This window comes from Stomoxys calcitrans, chromosome 5, assembly GCF_963082655.1.
Source record: "Stomoxys calcitrans chromosome 5, idStoCalc2.1, whole genome shotgun sequence".
NCBI classification, from domain to species: domain Eukaryota; kingdom Metazoa; phylum Arthropoda; class Insecta; order Diptera; family Muscidae; genus Stomoxys; species Stomoxys calcitrans.
Window position 1 is genome coordinate 94896423 of NC_081556.1, and position 13775 is coordinate 94910197.

Below are 13775 nucleotides of genomic sequence, written 5' to 3' on the forward strand. Positions count from 1 at the left end.
TGTTGGACGCAACGTTACGGTAAATGAACACATTTCGAACCGAACACTGATTTTGGTAATAAAATTCAATGATTTGCAAGCGTTGCTCGTTAGTAAATCTATTCATGATGAAATGTCAAAGCATACTGAGCATCTTTCTCTTTGACACCATGTCTGAAATCCCACGTGATCTGTCAAATACTAATGCATGAAAATCCTAACCTCAAAAAAATCACCCTTTACTTACAAAATCTCAAAACGTTTTCCATATGACACCCCTATTTTGGTTCGTGTCTGTTTTGTGTCCCATTCTAATTGCCGGTGTCTGTAAGCAGCGAAAGCCGGGTGATGACATAGAAAGTGCTCCAACGTCTCATCATCTTCCCCACATTCCCTACAAGTGCTATCATTTTGCATAAGTTAGCTCGTAGTCCTGTGTGTCCCGTTAGAATACCGAAAGTTTCATCTTCAAACGATCCGGATCTTCCCCTAGGATTTTCGTCGTCCTACAGACCGTTTCGCTGTTCCAAAGTGTTACTTGCATTCGTCGACTAGAGAGTAATAGCGAAAGAAGCCCAGCTTTCTGGGGGGGCTAAGCCTCTTCGAAAGCAATAAAATTAGCAAATTTTATCGAAAACAATGCAATTTTTGAAATTCTAGGGGGGGTTAAAACTTATCTGGGGGTGCTTAACCCCAGAGGTCGCTTATGCCTCTTCTTTGGGTTAACCAAGTTTATTGACGGCAATTCCTGCCTTCATTGCCAAAACGTCTGCTATGGCCCGGCAACCAAACAATGTTGATCGTGCCATCCTCAGATAAGGAGTTAATCTCCTTCTAACACTCAAAGACTGTTCATGACCGTATCGTCCTGGGTGTTATTGCCCTGATGGCCAGTTTACTGTCCGTAAAGATGTTAACACTCGAAGTCTCCGCGCTAACTCCATACCACCTCACGCATTCCCGGATCTTCGCCTACAGAATCGTATTATGGTCAGGCAGTCGAAAACAGATTTAGTCACTGGGTTATCAACAAAGACCCCTAGGCCCACTCTAGCTTATAGCTTATAGCATAAGAGAGAGAGAGAGAGAGAGAATTTGGTAACAGAGATCAACAAAAATTTGCAACATTTAACAGCTGTTTTATGAAAACCAGCTGTTTAATTAAAAAATAAATAGCAAAAGAGAGTAACTGCTGCTCTTAGTCCCCTGGAAATTATTACTGGAAAACGTACGCGAACAGACCTATTGCAAAACTTTTTATACGTTCTTCGACAGCAGTTGAATTTAACAGCTGATTTTCATAAAACAGCTCTTCGATGTTGCAAATTTCTGTTGGCAAAACACCTCCAGTTGAATTTTACAACTTCCAGTAGAAATTAGCAAGCTCTTAATTACCAAACTCTCAAATTTTTGCTCGCTCTTACAAACTCTATTCTGCAGGCAATAAGGTACGCGAACAATTTTTAATAAAATTTGTGCAATTTTGCAGGCATATTCATTTGCTGTTTCAATTAATCTTAACATGTGTACGGCCCATTAATTCGGCTTTAGACGACCGTTAACTTTGCCATACGTTGAATGTCAGTCGCTTTAATTTAAGGAACATCGATCAGCTGTTTTGGGCGGTTGGGGAGGGGTGGACTAATGGAACTATAAACAAACCTGAAACCTGTATGAGACCACAGATTAGTTGATTGCAAAACAACAGGCCAAAGTGTGTGAAAACTCACAAAAAAAACCATATCAAGTGCCAATAAAAGCTCAAAGAAAATTTGGTCAAGCCCATATAACTCTTTCGATAATCCCCGAAAAACAAAACATCATTTGAGAGTCATTAAACTTGCGGCCATCTTGATTGGTGGTGACTTAAAAGAAAGAAAAACTATTTCGAATGCCTTAATTTAATTAAAAATGCGAAATCGTGTCGATTATAACAGTGGAGGCTCTGAATTCAGCAGCAGCGATGAAGATTCAGGCATACGAAAAGTTCACGATCGTATGTGTGGTGTTGGTAATCAAAAGTCTAATGATATAGTTCCGAGGTAAGTCTTTTTTTACTCCATACCAAATGAGTGATACCAACATTTAAAGAAATTCCGTTGAACTTTGTCGTTTTGTATGAATAGTTAGTGACAAGACGAATGTTTATCAGCTTATGAACACGTAATTTTAAACATTTACTCATTTCAATTTATTTTAGTGAATTGTTGTTAGCTGATAAGGTAGCCAAGGCGGTTCTGTATATGACAACGCATACAGAACCGCCAAAGAATTGAATGTTCAAAGGTTTCCTTAGAGAAAATTGCAATATTCTCAGTGATATTTGCAAATGGAAAAAGAGAGATTTACCCAAATTCTCGAGGACCATATGAACAGACAAACAGACGAGATCAAAACAAAACAGAGTTTTATTTTCTTCCAATAAAAAAGTTCTTATTATAGTTAGTTAATAATAGCCTTAATGATTAAAGCTAATAATTATTGTCATAAATAATTATTTTATAGTACATACTGTCTCAATTTTTAGGCCAAATGCATCCCCAGGTTACTGGCTATGTTGTCTATTACCTCTAGCATTATGTACCACCTTTTGGACCACCTTGAAGGATCCGGAGCGATGTTCAGAGATGCCAGACCACTTCAAATTGATAACACTAACTTCGATGGCAATTTGCATACAAAACATTAGTTTCTTCATATATCTTACACTTCAGGCCAAACTCTACAAGTGGCTAATAGTATTTGTGCCCTTTGTGGGAGGTGCTTGCATATACAAATATGGTCTAGGTATGACATGGTTGTTATCATCATTGTGGACTGTGTTCATAGATGTAATCTTTCAAAGATGTTACATTCAAGTAATGCGAGATTTACCGAAAAGTTTTACCTATGGTGAAGCATCAATTTTGACACAGGGTGTGGTATTATTTCTTATGAACACTCTGATAATGGGCTATCGTTTGATAATAGATCAGCCCTCTAATGAAGAATTGGGTGATTTGCGAACATTGAGTACCATAATGACGGTGAGTATATGAGAAATGTTATAGCTTATAAATATGAATTTCTAATAATCCTTATTTTTGTTTTTAATTTTAGTTTGCTTTACTTTGGCTTTTGATCGTGTGTACATCACTTTTGGCATTTCAATTTTTGCGAAAGCCTTTTATATTTTACCCAATTATGATAACGTTTGTTGCTGCGGCTACTTTGGCGCCAGTTACCACGCCAATACCAGTTATTGCGGTATTTGAATTTATTTTTAGAGACAAAATGAGGGTAAGTTTGTTGTAGATTTAAACCAAGACTCCAAAACATATTTTTGTCAAAGATTTCGGAATTCGAACGCTGCTTCATCAACATTGATCGGGTTAGATTAGGATGAAAGACGCTCGTCAAGCAATCGCTAAGCTATAAATTTTTCTGCCAAAGCTGTACGGGTCCCAGACACCTAGCCCTATTGCTGCTTAAGAGAAAATGTTTTTCATTGCATGAAATCAAGAATAAATGAAATTAAATTATTTAGCCTGGTAAGGGGCCTTCTGTTTACACCTTAGTCTGAAAGTCATACCATTGGGCAACGTTTCTTCATAAAGAAGTTTTTTAAGACTGAATTTTATATTAACCGATTTTCTTGAAATTTTCTCAGGAATAATATTTTTCGGTTTCTGAAGAGGGAGTGGGCCCTCCGCCTTACTGAAGTTTTAAAAACTGCTGTTGTTGTTATAGGAGTTTATTTTAATTCATGTATCCAGACCTACGAACTTTTGGACTAAGTTAGGATGCGTCCAGAGGGATCTGATCCTAAGTACAATAGGATTGGCTGGATAGCTAAACAGGTGGCGTTTGTCGTTTGATTCCAGGTTACAATCGGGATACACATCTACCACGCTGGTATTAATCTACATCCGCAGGAGTTGAGGCGGCTGCATTTGATGTTACGCAATTCAGACTGTGATTTCAAGAGGGAGGCAAACTTCTGCAGGTGCTATGTGTGGCGGTTTATCTCTAAGGACAGCCTTCACTGCTAAGCTACCGTATCTGCGTGAATGCTATCTAAACCCCAATAGATCTAGAGGTTCCCTTGTAGCGCTGAACCTCACGCTCTAGATCATGTAGATACACCCTGATATCTCTGGGCGGTGGATACTGCTAAGACACAATGTAGTTATGCGTTCGAACGGGTACGATTTTTCTCTCCTGATGGAGGGGGTCCTCTGACTGGTCAAGTGCAAACAAGGTTTATATGCCAGCATCACAAGTGCTGCCTGCAAGCGACTTCACGACTTTGTTCCAACTCCTGACCTTGTCACAAATTGCAGTCTCGTGCGCGGGAATTTTGTAGAGGCTGTCAAATGTGACACCAAGTATTTTGGGACATAGGTGGTTGGACCTCTTACGCCTTCGACTATCGCATTCAACATCTTATTCATCTCCGCTGACGATGGAGTGAACATTATGGCTAAAGATTTGTTGCCGGATATCTTCAAAGTAACCACGCAGATAATTTGTAATCCAACGTTGAAAACCCGGCTGGAGCGACGTGTAAGCGATGTTCTCAAAGAGCGTGCCATGGCTGACTATATCGAAAGATCCAGAACAAAGAGGACTGTCCTATTGCATGGCTTTACCTGTTTAAGACCACAGTTTTAAAATGTTGTTTTTGTTGTTGCAGCAGAGTGTTGTGCACTGAGGCGGCAGCCCTTGCCGATAAAGGACTTCACGTTCATCTGCCTACCTTGGGATTGGTTGTTGTTCTTGTTGTTGTAACCACATTTTCATGTGGAGGTGGCGATCCTCGTCAAGCTCCTGCAGGTGAGCAAGCTCGTTCCGGTCCAAAGTACCGATTGCCGCGGGAACAGGGTGGCCATTGCTTATTTAAAATCGCCAATAACTCGGCTTGTCATATCGAGCATCGTAGGCACTCAGTATATATGCAAGAGCCGGTGCCACCCGACCTCTCACTTAGACACTCCGCTCGATACCGCTGATTGTCCGCGACTGCAGTTACAGCTACTCCGAATGGAGCATTCCACTATCCGCAACCTGTGGACGCGCCCGGTAGCGCGCAGCTAAGCTTCTCGTAGAGGCAATGAACACCACACACATCGGACCTTAATGTTCCAGCTTGTGTGGTGCTCACAGCAACCCCGTGCCGGGCCTTGGGATTAATTTTTATGTGTAGCGATGGCGTGCAAAGCAACCGTCGCACAGTGGGATGGAGAAAAAAAGTGGAATTAAGTCTGCCAATTTGGAACGGATAGAGATATCTTCATGAAATTTTACATGGTTATAGCCGAGGTGTTATCCAGTTTATATGCAAAATATATAGAAGAAGTCCCAAGGCCCCATTGGTGGGCCTTCAAAGTTGGTCACCTCGGCCTAAAAAAATTTTGTTTGGGCTGTCAAAAACGCATTTATGGTCCGATTTTCAAAATGTTTTTGCTAGAAAGTGCTTTAAAAGCCCTACAGCAAAAAGGCCTAAATGTGCGGGATATTTTTTATAGTGTCAAAGAAATTTGACTAACATTTTCCTTTTGCAAATTTTTGCACAGGCTGGTCTATTATTTTGTTGCTTGTGAAAGCATTTCTGAACCGATTTCAAACTGACTTAGAAAGCTAATAAAATTTAATATTTTTTGTAGCGATATATGCTAAGGTCCGATTCTTCAGTCAAAAGCTATACGAGTTACATATCAAAAGATGTTAAAAAGTAAATTTTTGGCATTTTTTCATAAAAAGGGTGGCAGACTTATTTCCCCTTTTTTTCATCCCACTGTGCGTCGTGTTATATTTTCCAATGAGGCTCGGGAGGAGTATTCTCTCAAGCGTCTGGGCTACTAGCGAGAGAGGGGAGATAATTTGACTCTCCTTTACTCGGGTCTTTTTCAGGCTTCATTAGCGGCATCACTCATTTCCAGAACTATGAACGTGTTCAGATACAGGTTGATGATCTGTGTCATATACTCCACTCTTGGTACATCCAAGTTCTTCAGCATCTATGTAGAGATCCCGCTGCGGACGAAATTCGTAACTTCGCCTCCGGCAAACAGTGAAGATTTGTCCATCGGCACAAATACCACGGATACAACGAATAAATTGACTGTTAAATAATCAGGCGCATCTCTTCGGATCAGTCACTGTTACGTCGCCAAATGTGACTGAGTTCCTGTCATCCATCTTGCAGGGCTTCGGAAGTGACTTAACAGTAGACCAAAAGCCTTAACTTAAGTAGTCTAGAAAATAGACTGCCATTCTAACCTAACCTAATCCTCCTAAAAGGCATTTTGATCATCGATCGAGTCAATATGGGACTCAAATGAAAGGTTTTGGAAGTACACTACGATTGTAGAGCCACCAAGATTTTTTATTCTGAGTGCTTTCCAATAGAAATTTAGTCGAATTAAAAAAATTCTGGCACAAAAACCCTTTGAAAATATTTTAACTTGTAACTAATCATTGTTAAATATTTTTCAGCTCTACATAATTCTGTTCTATGTGGCTCTGGTAGGTGCTACTATTATAGTTGTCTGCTGGCAATTGCGCAACAGTCAACATGCAACCACAAGTGTACGAAAACTTTTCCATTTATTGGTGGTGCTTGTCTACATACCGGGCTTCCTATATGAATGTGTCTTCCTCTACATAGCCTCTGGTGTGGCCTTAGCTTTGATAGCAATATTTGATCTCTTGCGCATACTAAAAATGCCTCCCTTGGGTGAAATATTGGAAAAGGCATTTTTTTCATTTGCCGACGAAAAAGATGCTGGCCTTATAGCCTTTACGCCAATGTGTCTATTAATTGGTTCTTCATTGCCCATGTGGATAATGCCTTGTCCCTGTGTTACAGACGAGCATGGTTTAAATAGCCAACTGCTGGCACTATTAGCGGGTATATTAACCATAGGTTTTGGAGATACAGCGGCTAGTGTAATAGGTTCCAAATGGGGTCGCACCAAATGGAGAAGTAAGACAATAGTTGTTCATATATTTTTTATAATCAATTTCATTTACAAATTTCTTTTCCATAAACCTTACAGATAGCTCCCGTTCCATAGAAGGCTCTGTGGCATTTGTCATCTATGTTATATTGCCCATAGTTATTTTACAATTAATGGAATTTATCCAGCTGAATGAAATGCAATGGGGTGTCATTGTATTAGCTACATTAGTTGCGGCTCTTGTAGAAGCCCACACCGATCAAATAGATAATCTAGTTTTACCTTTAGTTTTTTATGTTATTGTAAGTTTAGGCTGTTAAAACATTGTTCTTACTTAGGTATATGTTTTACTAACATTCCTTCGAAAGCAATTGAAAGAGAGATTTTAGCACTGATTTTAGATCCCCGTTGAAGTGAGCATTGTCGCTTTAATCTGTCATAAAAGAAAAAAAAACTAATTTTAATAAATTTAATGTTCTTAACATATTAGATTATTTCAAAAATCATTATTCTTAAAATTTCGACAAAGTTAAATATAAAAATAAATGGAGTATTGAAATCAAATGACCAAGGTGGTGACCTGGCCACCTTCAATGCTAGGCATTGGCATAGAAGGGCCCCAGATCATTCAAACGAGTAAAGCACCTGCCTAAAATTTTTGAAGTTTATTATTTGATAAAGGTCGTTCGCCCGCATCGGTTCATATTAAGATGCGGCTTCTTAAACGGCTCGGAAACCTCGGGTTCATTGTGTTTGTCCTATAAAGAAAAAAAAGGAGAGAAGAGACAAAGGAAAGCTATTAAAGTATATAAATGAAAACTAAAAAGCCCCCATAGAGACTGAAAGAATTCTCACTGACTAGAGGGCCGCCCGTCAGCCATCTCAGATCCTTGCAGAATTCCAGAATGATTCGAGGTGTCGAAAGAACGTTAAGAGCTCATAATTCTACGCCTTCTTCCCGTCATCGCGGGCTACTGGCACCGTATCTGCTCAATCGTTTCTAACTCCTCCTCATCCCCACAGACGCTACAGAAATCCTCTTCTTTTCGAGCCCTTCGTCATGTCCGCGGTCTGACATCGCAGTGGCCGTGCAGGACTCCCACCAACAATCCAAGGTCATCACAACCACAGAGCCTTGGCAACCCTTAAGCCTACAGCGCTAGCCCACGTCGAGTCAGGATATTGGTCATAGTAGAAATCCACCATCCCAAACAGCCAACATAAAGGAGGATTCGCCATCGGGGTCGCACTCCAGAATCCATCCGCAGCCCAAACCTGACCAGCTCGTCAGCCGCCTCTTGATGGCCCGTCACCACTTGATGGCCCGGAACCGAGCACAATCTAACAGCAGGCCCCAAACGTCCAACATGCCCCCGGCCTCGATCTCACGTGAACTGCACCCAGGGTCTTCAGCTGTTCACATAAATCGTCATAGTCTGACAGGACCGCCGCTCCAGTCTCAGGATCACATCCAAGGCCCTAAGGATCGCTAAAACCTCTGCCTAAAAAACACTACAACCATCCAGAAGTCTGTGTGACTCTCTTATACCTGGGGATTCAACGGTATAACCCTTGCATCCCTCCATCCAGCTTGGACCATTCCGTGTAAACGAAGCGATCCAAGAAGGATGGGACAACCCCAGCCCAAAGCTCCCTCACCGGGAACACAACCTTCAGATCGCCATCGAAGAAAGATCCGCCCGGCATATAGTCCATCACGTGGCCAATGTCACGAATGCCAGAAATCCAAAAAGCAGTCTGAAGGCAGTCTTCAAAGTCGCGCACTTCACGTACGAGTGCAAAGGTTTCATCCTCGATATCAGCCGCAATACCTTGTACTTTCTCCAGCATACGACACCTTCACGAGAGCCTGATGCCATAGCAGGCAGTGTAAATCCAGTATACTGTACTCGGCCTAACTCCTGCTTACCGTTTTGCGACATGAGTAGATCGTATTCAGCCCCTTTTGGCTCTCTTTTCGACCTTTCTTCCCCAGTTTAATTCCTGATCAAGAATAACGCCCAAGTATTAAGCCTCCGGAGAGAGCTGCAGCTCCAATCCATCAAGGACCGATCTGCTGAACTCGCCACATCTCTTCCTTCTCGTGAACAACACCAGCTCTGTCTTCCTGGGGTTTATGCCAATCCCGTTGGCTATCGCTCATCTCGACGGCTTTCTCAAAGCGGCTTGAAGGATATCCATGACAGTAGAGAGAAAGCGATCGCCCCCGTGTGACACATTGGCCACAACCTTCCTCACCGAGCCCTCAGGCAGCGATGCATTGATAATTCTGCCCTTAGTATAACATCAAACCAGTCCAATATGACTCGCATATCAACCAGAAAACCACAAATGGATCCCAACACCATAAAAAATGAAGGATTTTTATTGATTGTTTTCAGTCAATCAATCAATCAATTATTAACCCGACTCTCTCTCTCTTTAGGCTGGTACTATGTATTTCGTTCGAAAAAATAGCGAATTTTTTTTTCGCAGACTACTGTTTTTAGATAGAAGATTTAAAAACAAACTAAAAAAAAGTTGCTGATTTAATTCAGTAGAACTTTCCCTCATTACTTATGGTAAGATTGTTACTTGTGTAGTGTTTCAAAAAAGAAGTCACGAAAAACAAGGGGTTTCAACGGTGAAAAACGAAGATAGTACCAGCCATTTGGGAGAAATATCAACCATAATGGATTAAATCGTTTTTGTTGTTTCAATTTAAATGACTTATCGCAAGTGAACCCTGTTGTTAGAATAAAAACATTTCGTGTTTCAAATATAACGATTTTCAATCACAGATGGCGCTTTTTGAGCAGTGCTGCCTAGTCGCACTGTAGTTTTTGATTTAGGGTACAGATGTCACTTCTTGCAATTGAGTTATGAAATGAAGATGGCAGTTCTCTAGAACTCCAATTAATGCCTCGGTCAATTTATAAATGACCTGTCAAATTTCCAAAATCGCTATTAGCTGAATGAATTGATATTAAGATGACAGTCGGATGAATGCATCAGTACCGTTACATTAAGTCTGGTATAAAAAATACCTCCTTTTTCCGATGATTTCGGATATAAAAAAACACCATAAATGCACCACCAGCAGTGGGCTCTATTAGGAGAAGTGGAAAAACGGTACAAAACCCTGCTTGGTTGTCAGTGGTTTTATAAAGACCTTTGAGTAGGTGGAGTTGCATATACTAACCTTACCAGATGTTGTTGTTGCCAATATCTCTATCGTATGGTTTCGTTCAGTTTGAAGAAGCTGTCTTTATAGGACAGAAGCTTCATACGAACGTTTCATAACGCGTTTTAAAACTTAAAAGAAATGAAAGATTTTTATTGATTATTGAAAGATGTTCATTCTCTTGGTCAGATTAGCCCGACTCCTCCCCGTTTGGGAAAAATAACTTAAATAATGACAAATTAATAAATAAAATAAATAAAATAAATAAATAAATAAAATTAAATAATGACAAATAAATACTTCCTACTTTTGACGTTGTTGCTTTCAATATAGGACTTTTTTGGTATATTTTTTGTATTCTACTAATAATTTTTGGCTGGGGAGCCCATAGGAATACGATTTGTAATCTGATAAAAGATATAGATTAAGAATAGTTTTATACGCTTATTGCTACTTAGGTGTATAAGTTATGTTTGTAATACAAGTATTTTGGCCTAATTGGCTTAGTATTGCAATGAATGAATAAATAAATAAAAAAATAAATAAATTCATTGACCATAATATATTGATTAATTTCAAATGTTTAATCGCAAGTGAAATCTATAGACTCATAATAATATGTTCAAGAAAGCTCTAACAGATAGGAGAAATGTCAAATTCTCATTCGTTAATATGTGAGTGCGCAAGGAACCCGGGCGACATGGAACGACATTATGAGTGAACCCTATTGTTTTCGTTAGAATAAAAAACCAGTGTTGCCGTTTTTGGTAGGTTCCTTCCAAAATTGGTAGGTTTTTATTCTCTTGGTAGGCTGACCTCAATTTTTGGTAGGTTTTTCCAACATATAAATATCAAGTTAATTACTAAAAAAAAAATTCCGATGATAACTCAAAATTCGTTTCTGTGTATACGTTAAGAGTGCAGAGCAAAATGGATTTAGATTTAGAGGGGCCAAATTTTGTTACAAGGGGTCTCGCTACTTAAAATTGCAGTAAAAAACCCGTAAGTTCTGATATTGACTGTAACTGGTAGGAATTTTAAAGTATCTCTTCCAAATTTTGTAAATTCTGGGTAGGAAATGCGGCTTTGTGCGTTGGATACCAGGATTCACTAATAGAAGGTTAGGTCACATGTAAAAACATAAAGTGGATAGGCCCCATAAACATCATTAAGGATGTCAAATCTGACGATTGAAGATGTCATCATATAGGAGAAAACGTAAACAAAGAATGAATGTAAAAAGAGAACAAGTTGACATCCTCAATGCCAAGTACTGTCAAATATTAAAAAAAAAAGTATATCGGCTGATCGCTTGGCTTAACCTTATTCAGTGAATCCTGGTTGGATACCTTCAATCGGAAAACAGGGCTATGTGGCAGCTGCATACAAATAAAGTCAGATTGTTCCATACTCTGATGTGGAGGGGTGTATGCAACTCACTGTAACGGCGAAAATGGGTATCGGAGGATCGTTTTATCCAAACTCGGCTCGGGTTTTCATTGAAATGAAGGCAAAAATGCGACTTTATGAACTCAAGATTTCTTATCGGAAGATCGGTATGAAAGGTGCTATATCAAGATAAAGTCCATTTTTGAAGGGACGGATGGACGGACATGTCTATATCCTATATGGATAACAATGATCTGTACTACTTTGTAGCGTTGAAAAAATATAAATTGATGTGTTCCATATGGAATCGCAAAATTGCCATATGCCGCATCTTGTAGAACATTTGTTAGGTCTTGGTCGGGAAAGATAAGATTTTTCTTAAATTTTGGTAGGAAATAATACTCATGACTGGCAACACTAAAAAATATATTTCGTTGGTTGTGTCATAGATGTCATTGCTCGAGAATTGGATTAATACATGAAATGAAGATGGCAGTTCTTATCGCACAATCAAGTGCAATGCTGTCAAGTTCCTTAAAATCGTTTTTGAAGTAAACTGAAGTACGTCACTCCCTAATTAATATTTGAATAAAGGTGGCGGTCAGATTATTGCATTAGTACACAGAAAATAAATAAGATTGGAATTGTATCTAGAATCTAGGTAGGAAAAGAACTGTTTGGGAACTATACATGGAAAGTATTTATCAAAATTTTGAGCTGCTAGACTCTCAAAAACGGATAGTCATAACAGTCGGTGGGGTAAAAAAGTTTCCGATTCAATTAAAAAAATTATTGAAAGAACCTTTTTAATTGAATATAGATAAAATGTAAAAGAAAAAATGAGATATATAAAATTTTTTAAGGTTCAATTAAAAAAATTATTAAATCGATATATTTTTAAATTGAAAATCTCAAAAATTTTAACCAAAATCGTAACTGAAATATGTTCAGATTCAATTAAAAAAGAATGAACCAATCAATTTTTAATTGAAAATGACAAACATTTTCATAACGATTGAAAAACATTAAATTAAAAAAATTATTGAATCAATTAATTGTTTAAATCACAATTGCGTAAATTTCAATCACGACCGCAATTGAAAAATTCCGATTAAATAAAAAATTTTGATTCAATTAATGTTTTAATTGAAAACGTTATTATTTTCAATTTGTTTGTTTCTCTTTCGAGACGAGCTCAATGATCGGTGATTTGCTTTGCAAATCGAAAGAAAACACATTTTTATTTTCAATTAAATTTTTAACTGGAAAAATTTCGTGTTAGTCTCTTCTGTGTAGAAGTCGATTTTAAAGTCCCCTTGAAAATTAAGGGGATCTCTTTCTGGAGTATATGAAAATTCATCCTTTTCTGATAATTCTGGGATAACACCATACTAAAGGCAACATTATAAACGCACCACTAGCAAGGCGCTTGATTAGTAGGATAGTGTCTAGAGGAACAGCTAAAGAAGATGTCAATGTTTTTATCAAGTCCTTTGAGCAACTTTCCCAAACCGAACAAGAGAAGACGAATCATAGTTGACCATGATAATGCAAGCTCCCACATTTCATCTCAAACCAGCGCTTTTTTGACCGGCCAAAACGCTGAATTGATGGGTCATCCGCCGTACAGATCTGTCTTGGCACCCAATGACTTATTTTCGCCACCAGAAAAAGCCGATGAAGCGTTCAATAACCTTATTTTGGAGGTGTCTCAATTGGACACCTCCATAATAAGCGTATAAATCATGCTGGAGAATACTTTGAAAAACAATAAAACCATTTTTTATGATACAAATTTGCATTTTCAGAATAGGGTGAGGTGGCAGCACGGGTTGATAATCGTGTCCAAACATCATCTGTTAAAGTGATGTGTTCAGTATACTCTTCCATTGTCACATCGTGAAGAACGGGCATATGTCGTACAAGAGTTAACGATGCATCCAAAAAAACAACAGTTTGGTGTGGTTTATAGACATCAGTTTACATATTGAATGATGATTTTGTTGGGTAGAGTATTTATCGAAATTACCCTGTGAGTTCCCCGCCAAGATTATGTGATTTGATATTGTGATTGTACAACCCAAACACGGCTGAAGCTCTTTCTGCACTTGAAGGCTATTGAGATAATTTTGGTGCAGTATGCCTGGTAGGACTAGGAGGCCACCGCAGCGCAGAGGTTAGCATGTCAGCGAGTCCTGACGAGAACATCAGAAAATATTGTACTACGGTGGTTATCCCTTAGTAATGTTGCTAATGTAAAAACTTCTTCCCAAAAATGTTTT

At 38.9% G+C, this 13775-nt stretch overlaps 1 protein-coding gene and 1 long non-coding RNA gene across 3 annotated transcripts; one reads left to right on the top strand and one right to left on the bottom strand.

The window, feature by feature from the left end:
* Window positions 1-1616: 1616 nt before the first annotated feature.
* LOC106086674 (dolichol kinase) lies at window positions 1617-7406 on the top strand. Of its 2 annotated transcripts, none has more exons than XM_013251434.2 (5): window positions 1617-2021; window positions 2507-3005; window positions 3079-3258; window positions 6457-6946; window positions 7020-7406. In XM_013251434.2, the coding sequence occupies exons 1-5, from the start codon at window positions 1891-1893 to the stop codon at window positions 7238-7240; spliced, it is 1521 nt and encodes a 506-aa protein (XP_013106888.2). In that variant the 5' UTR covers window positions 1617-1890; the 3' UTR covers window positions 7241-7406. The 2 variants fall into 2 exon arrangements, with proteins under 2 accessions (XP_013106888.2, XP_013106889.2); XM_013251435.2 differs by having other exon boundaries at window positions 1942-2021; window positions 2485-3005.
* LOC106086675 (uncharacterized) lies at window positions 6906-8190 on the bottom strand. Its single transcript, XR_001221159.2, has 2 exons — window positions 7776-8190; window positions 6906-7678 (listed from the first exon to the last, which is right to left on the bottom strand). It is a non-coding gene; the product is annotated as an uncharacterized LOC106086675 (long non-coding RNA).
* Between the last annotated feature and the right edge of the window lie 5585 nt (window positions 8191-13775).

Bases quoted from the DNA above. Each gene is read 5' to 3' on its own strand.
- LOC106086674 (XM_013251434.2), top strand. From the start codon at position 1,891: ATGCGAAATCGTGTCGATTATAACAGTGGAGGCTCTGAATTCAGCAGC. The intron at 3,006-3,078 runs GTGAGTATATGA...TTTTAATTTTAG, and splicing joins CATTGAGTACCATAATGACG to TTTGCTTTACTTTGGCTTTT. The intron at 3,259-6,456 runs GTAAGTTTGTTG...AATATTTTTCAG, and splicing joins TTTTTAGAGACAAAATGAGG to CTCTACATAATTCTGTTCTA.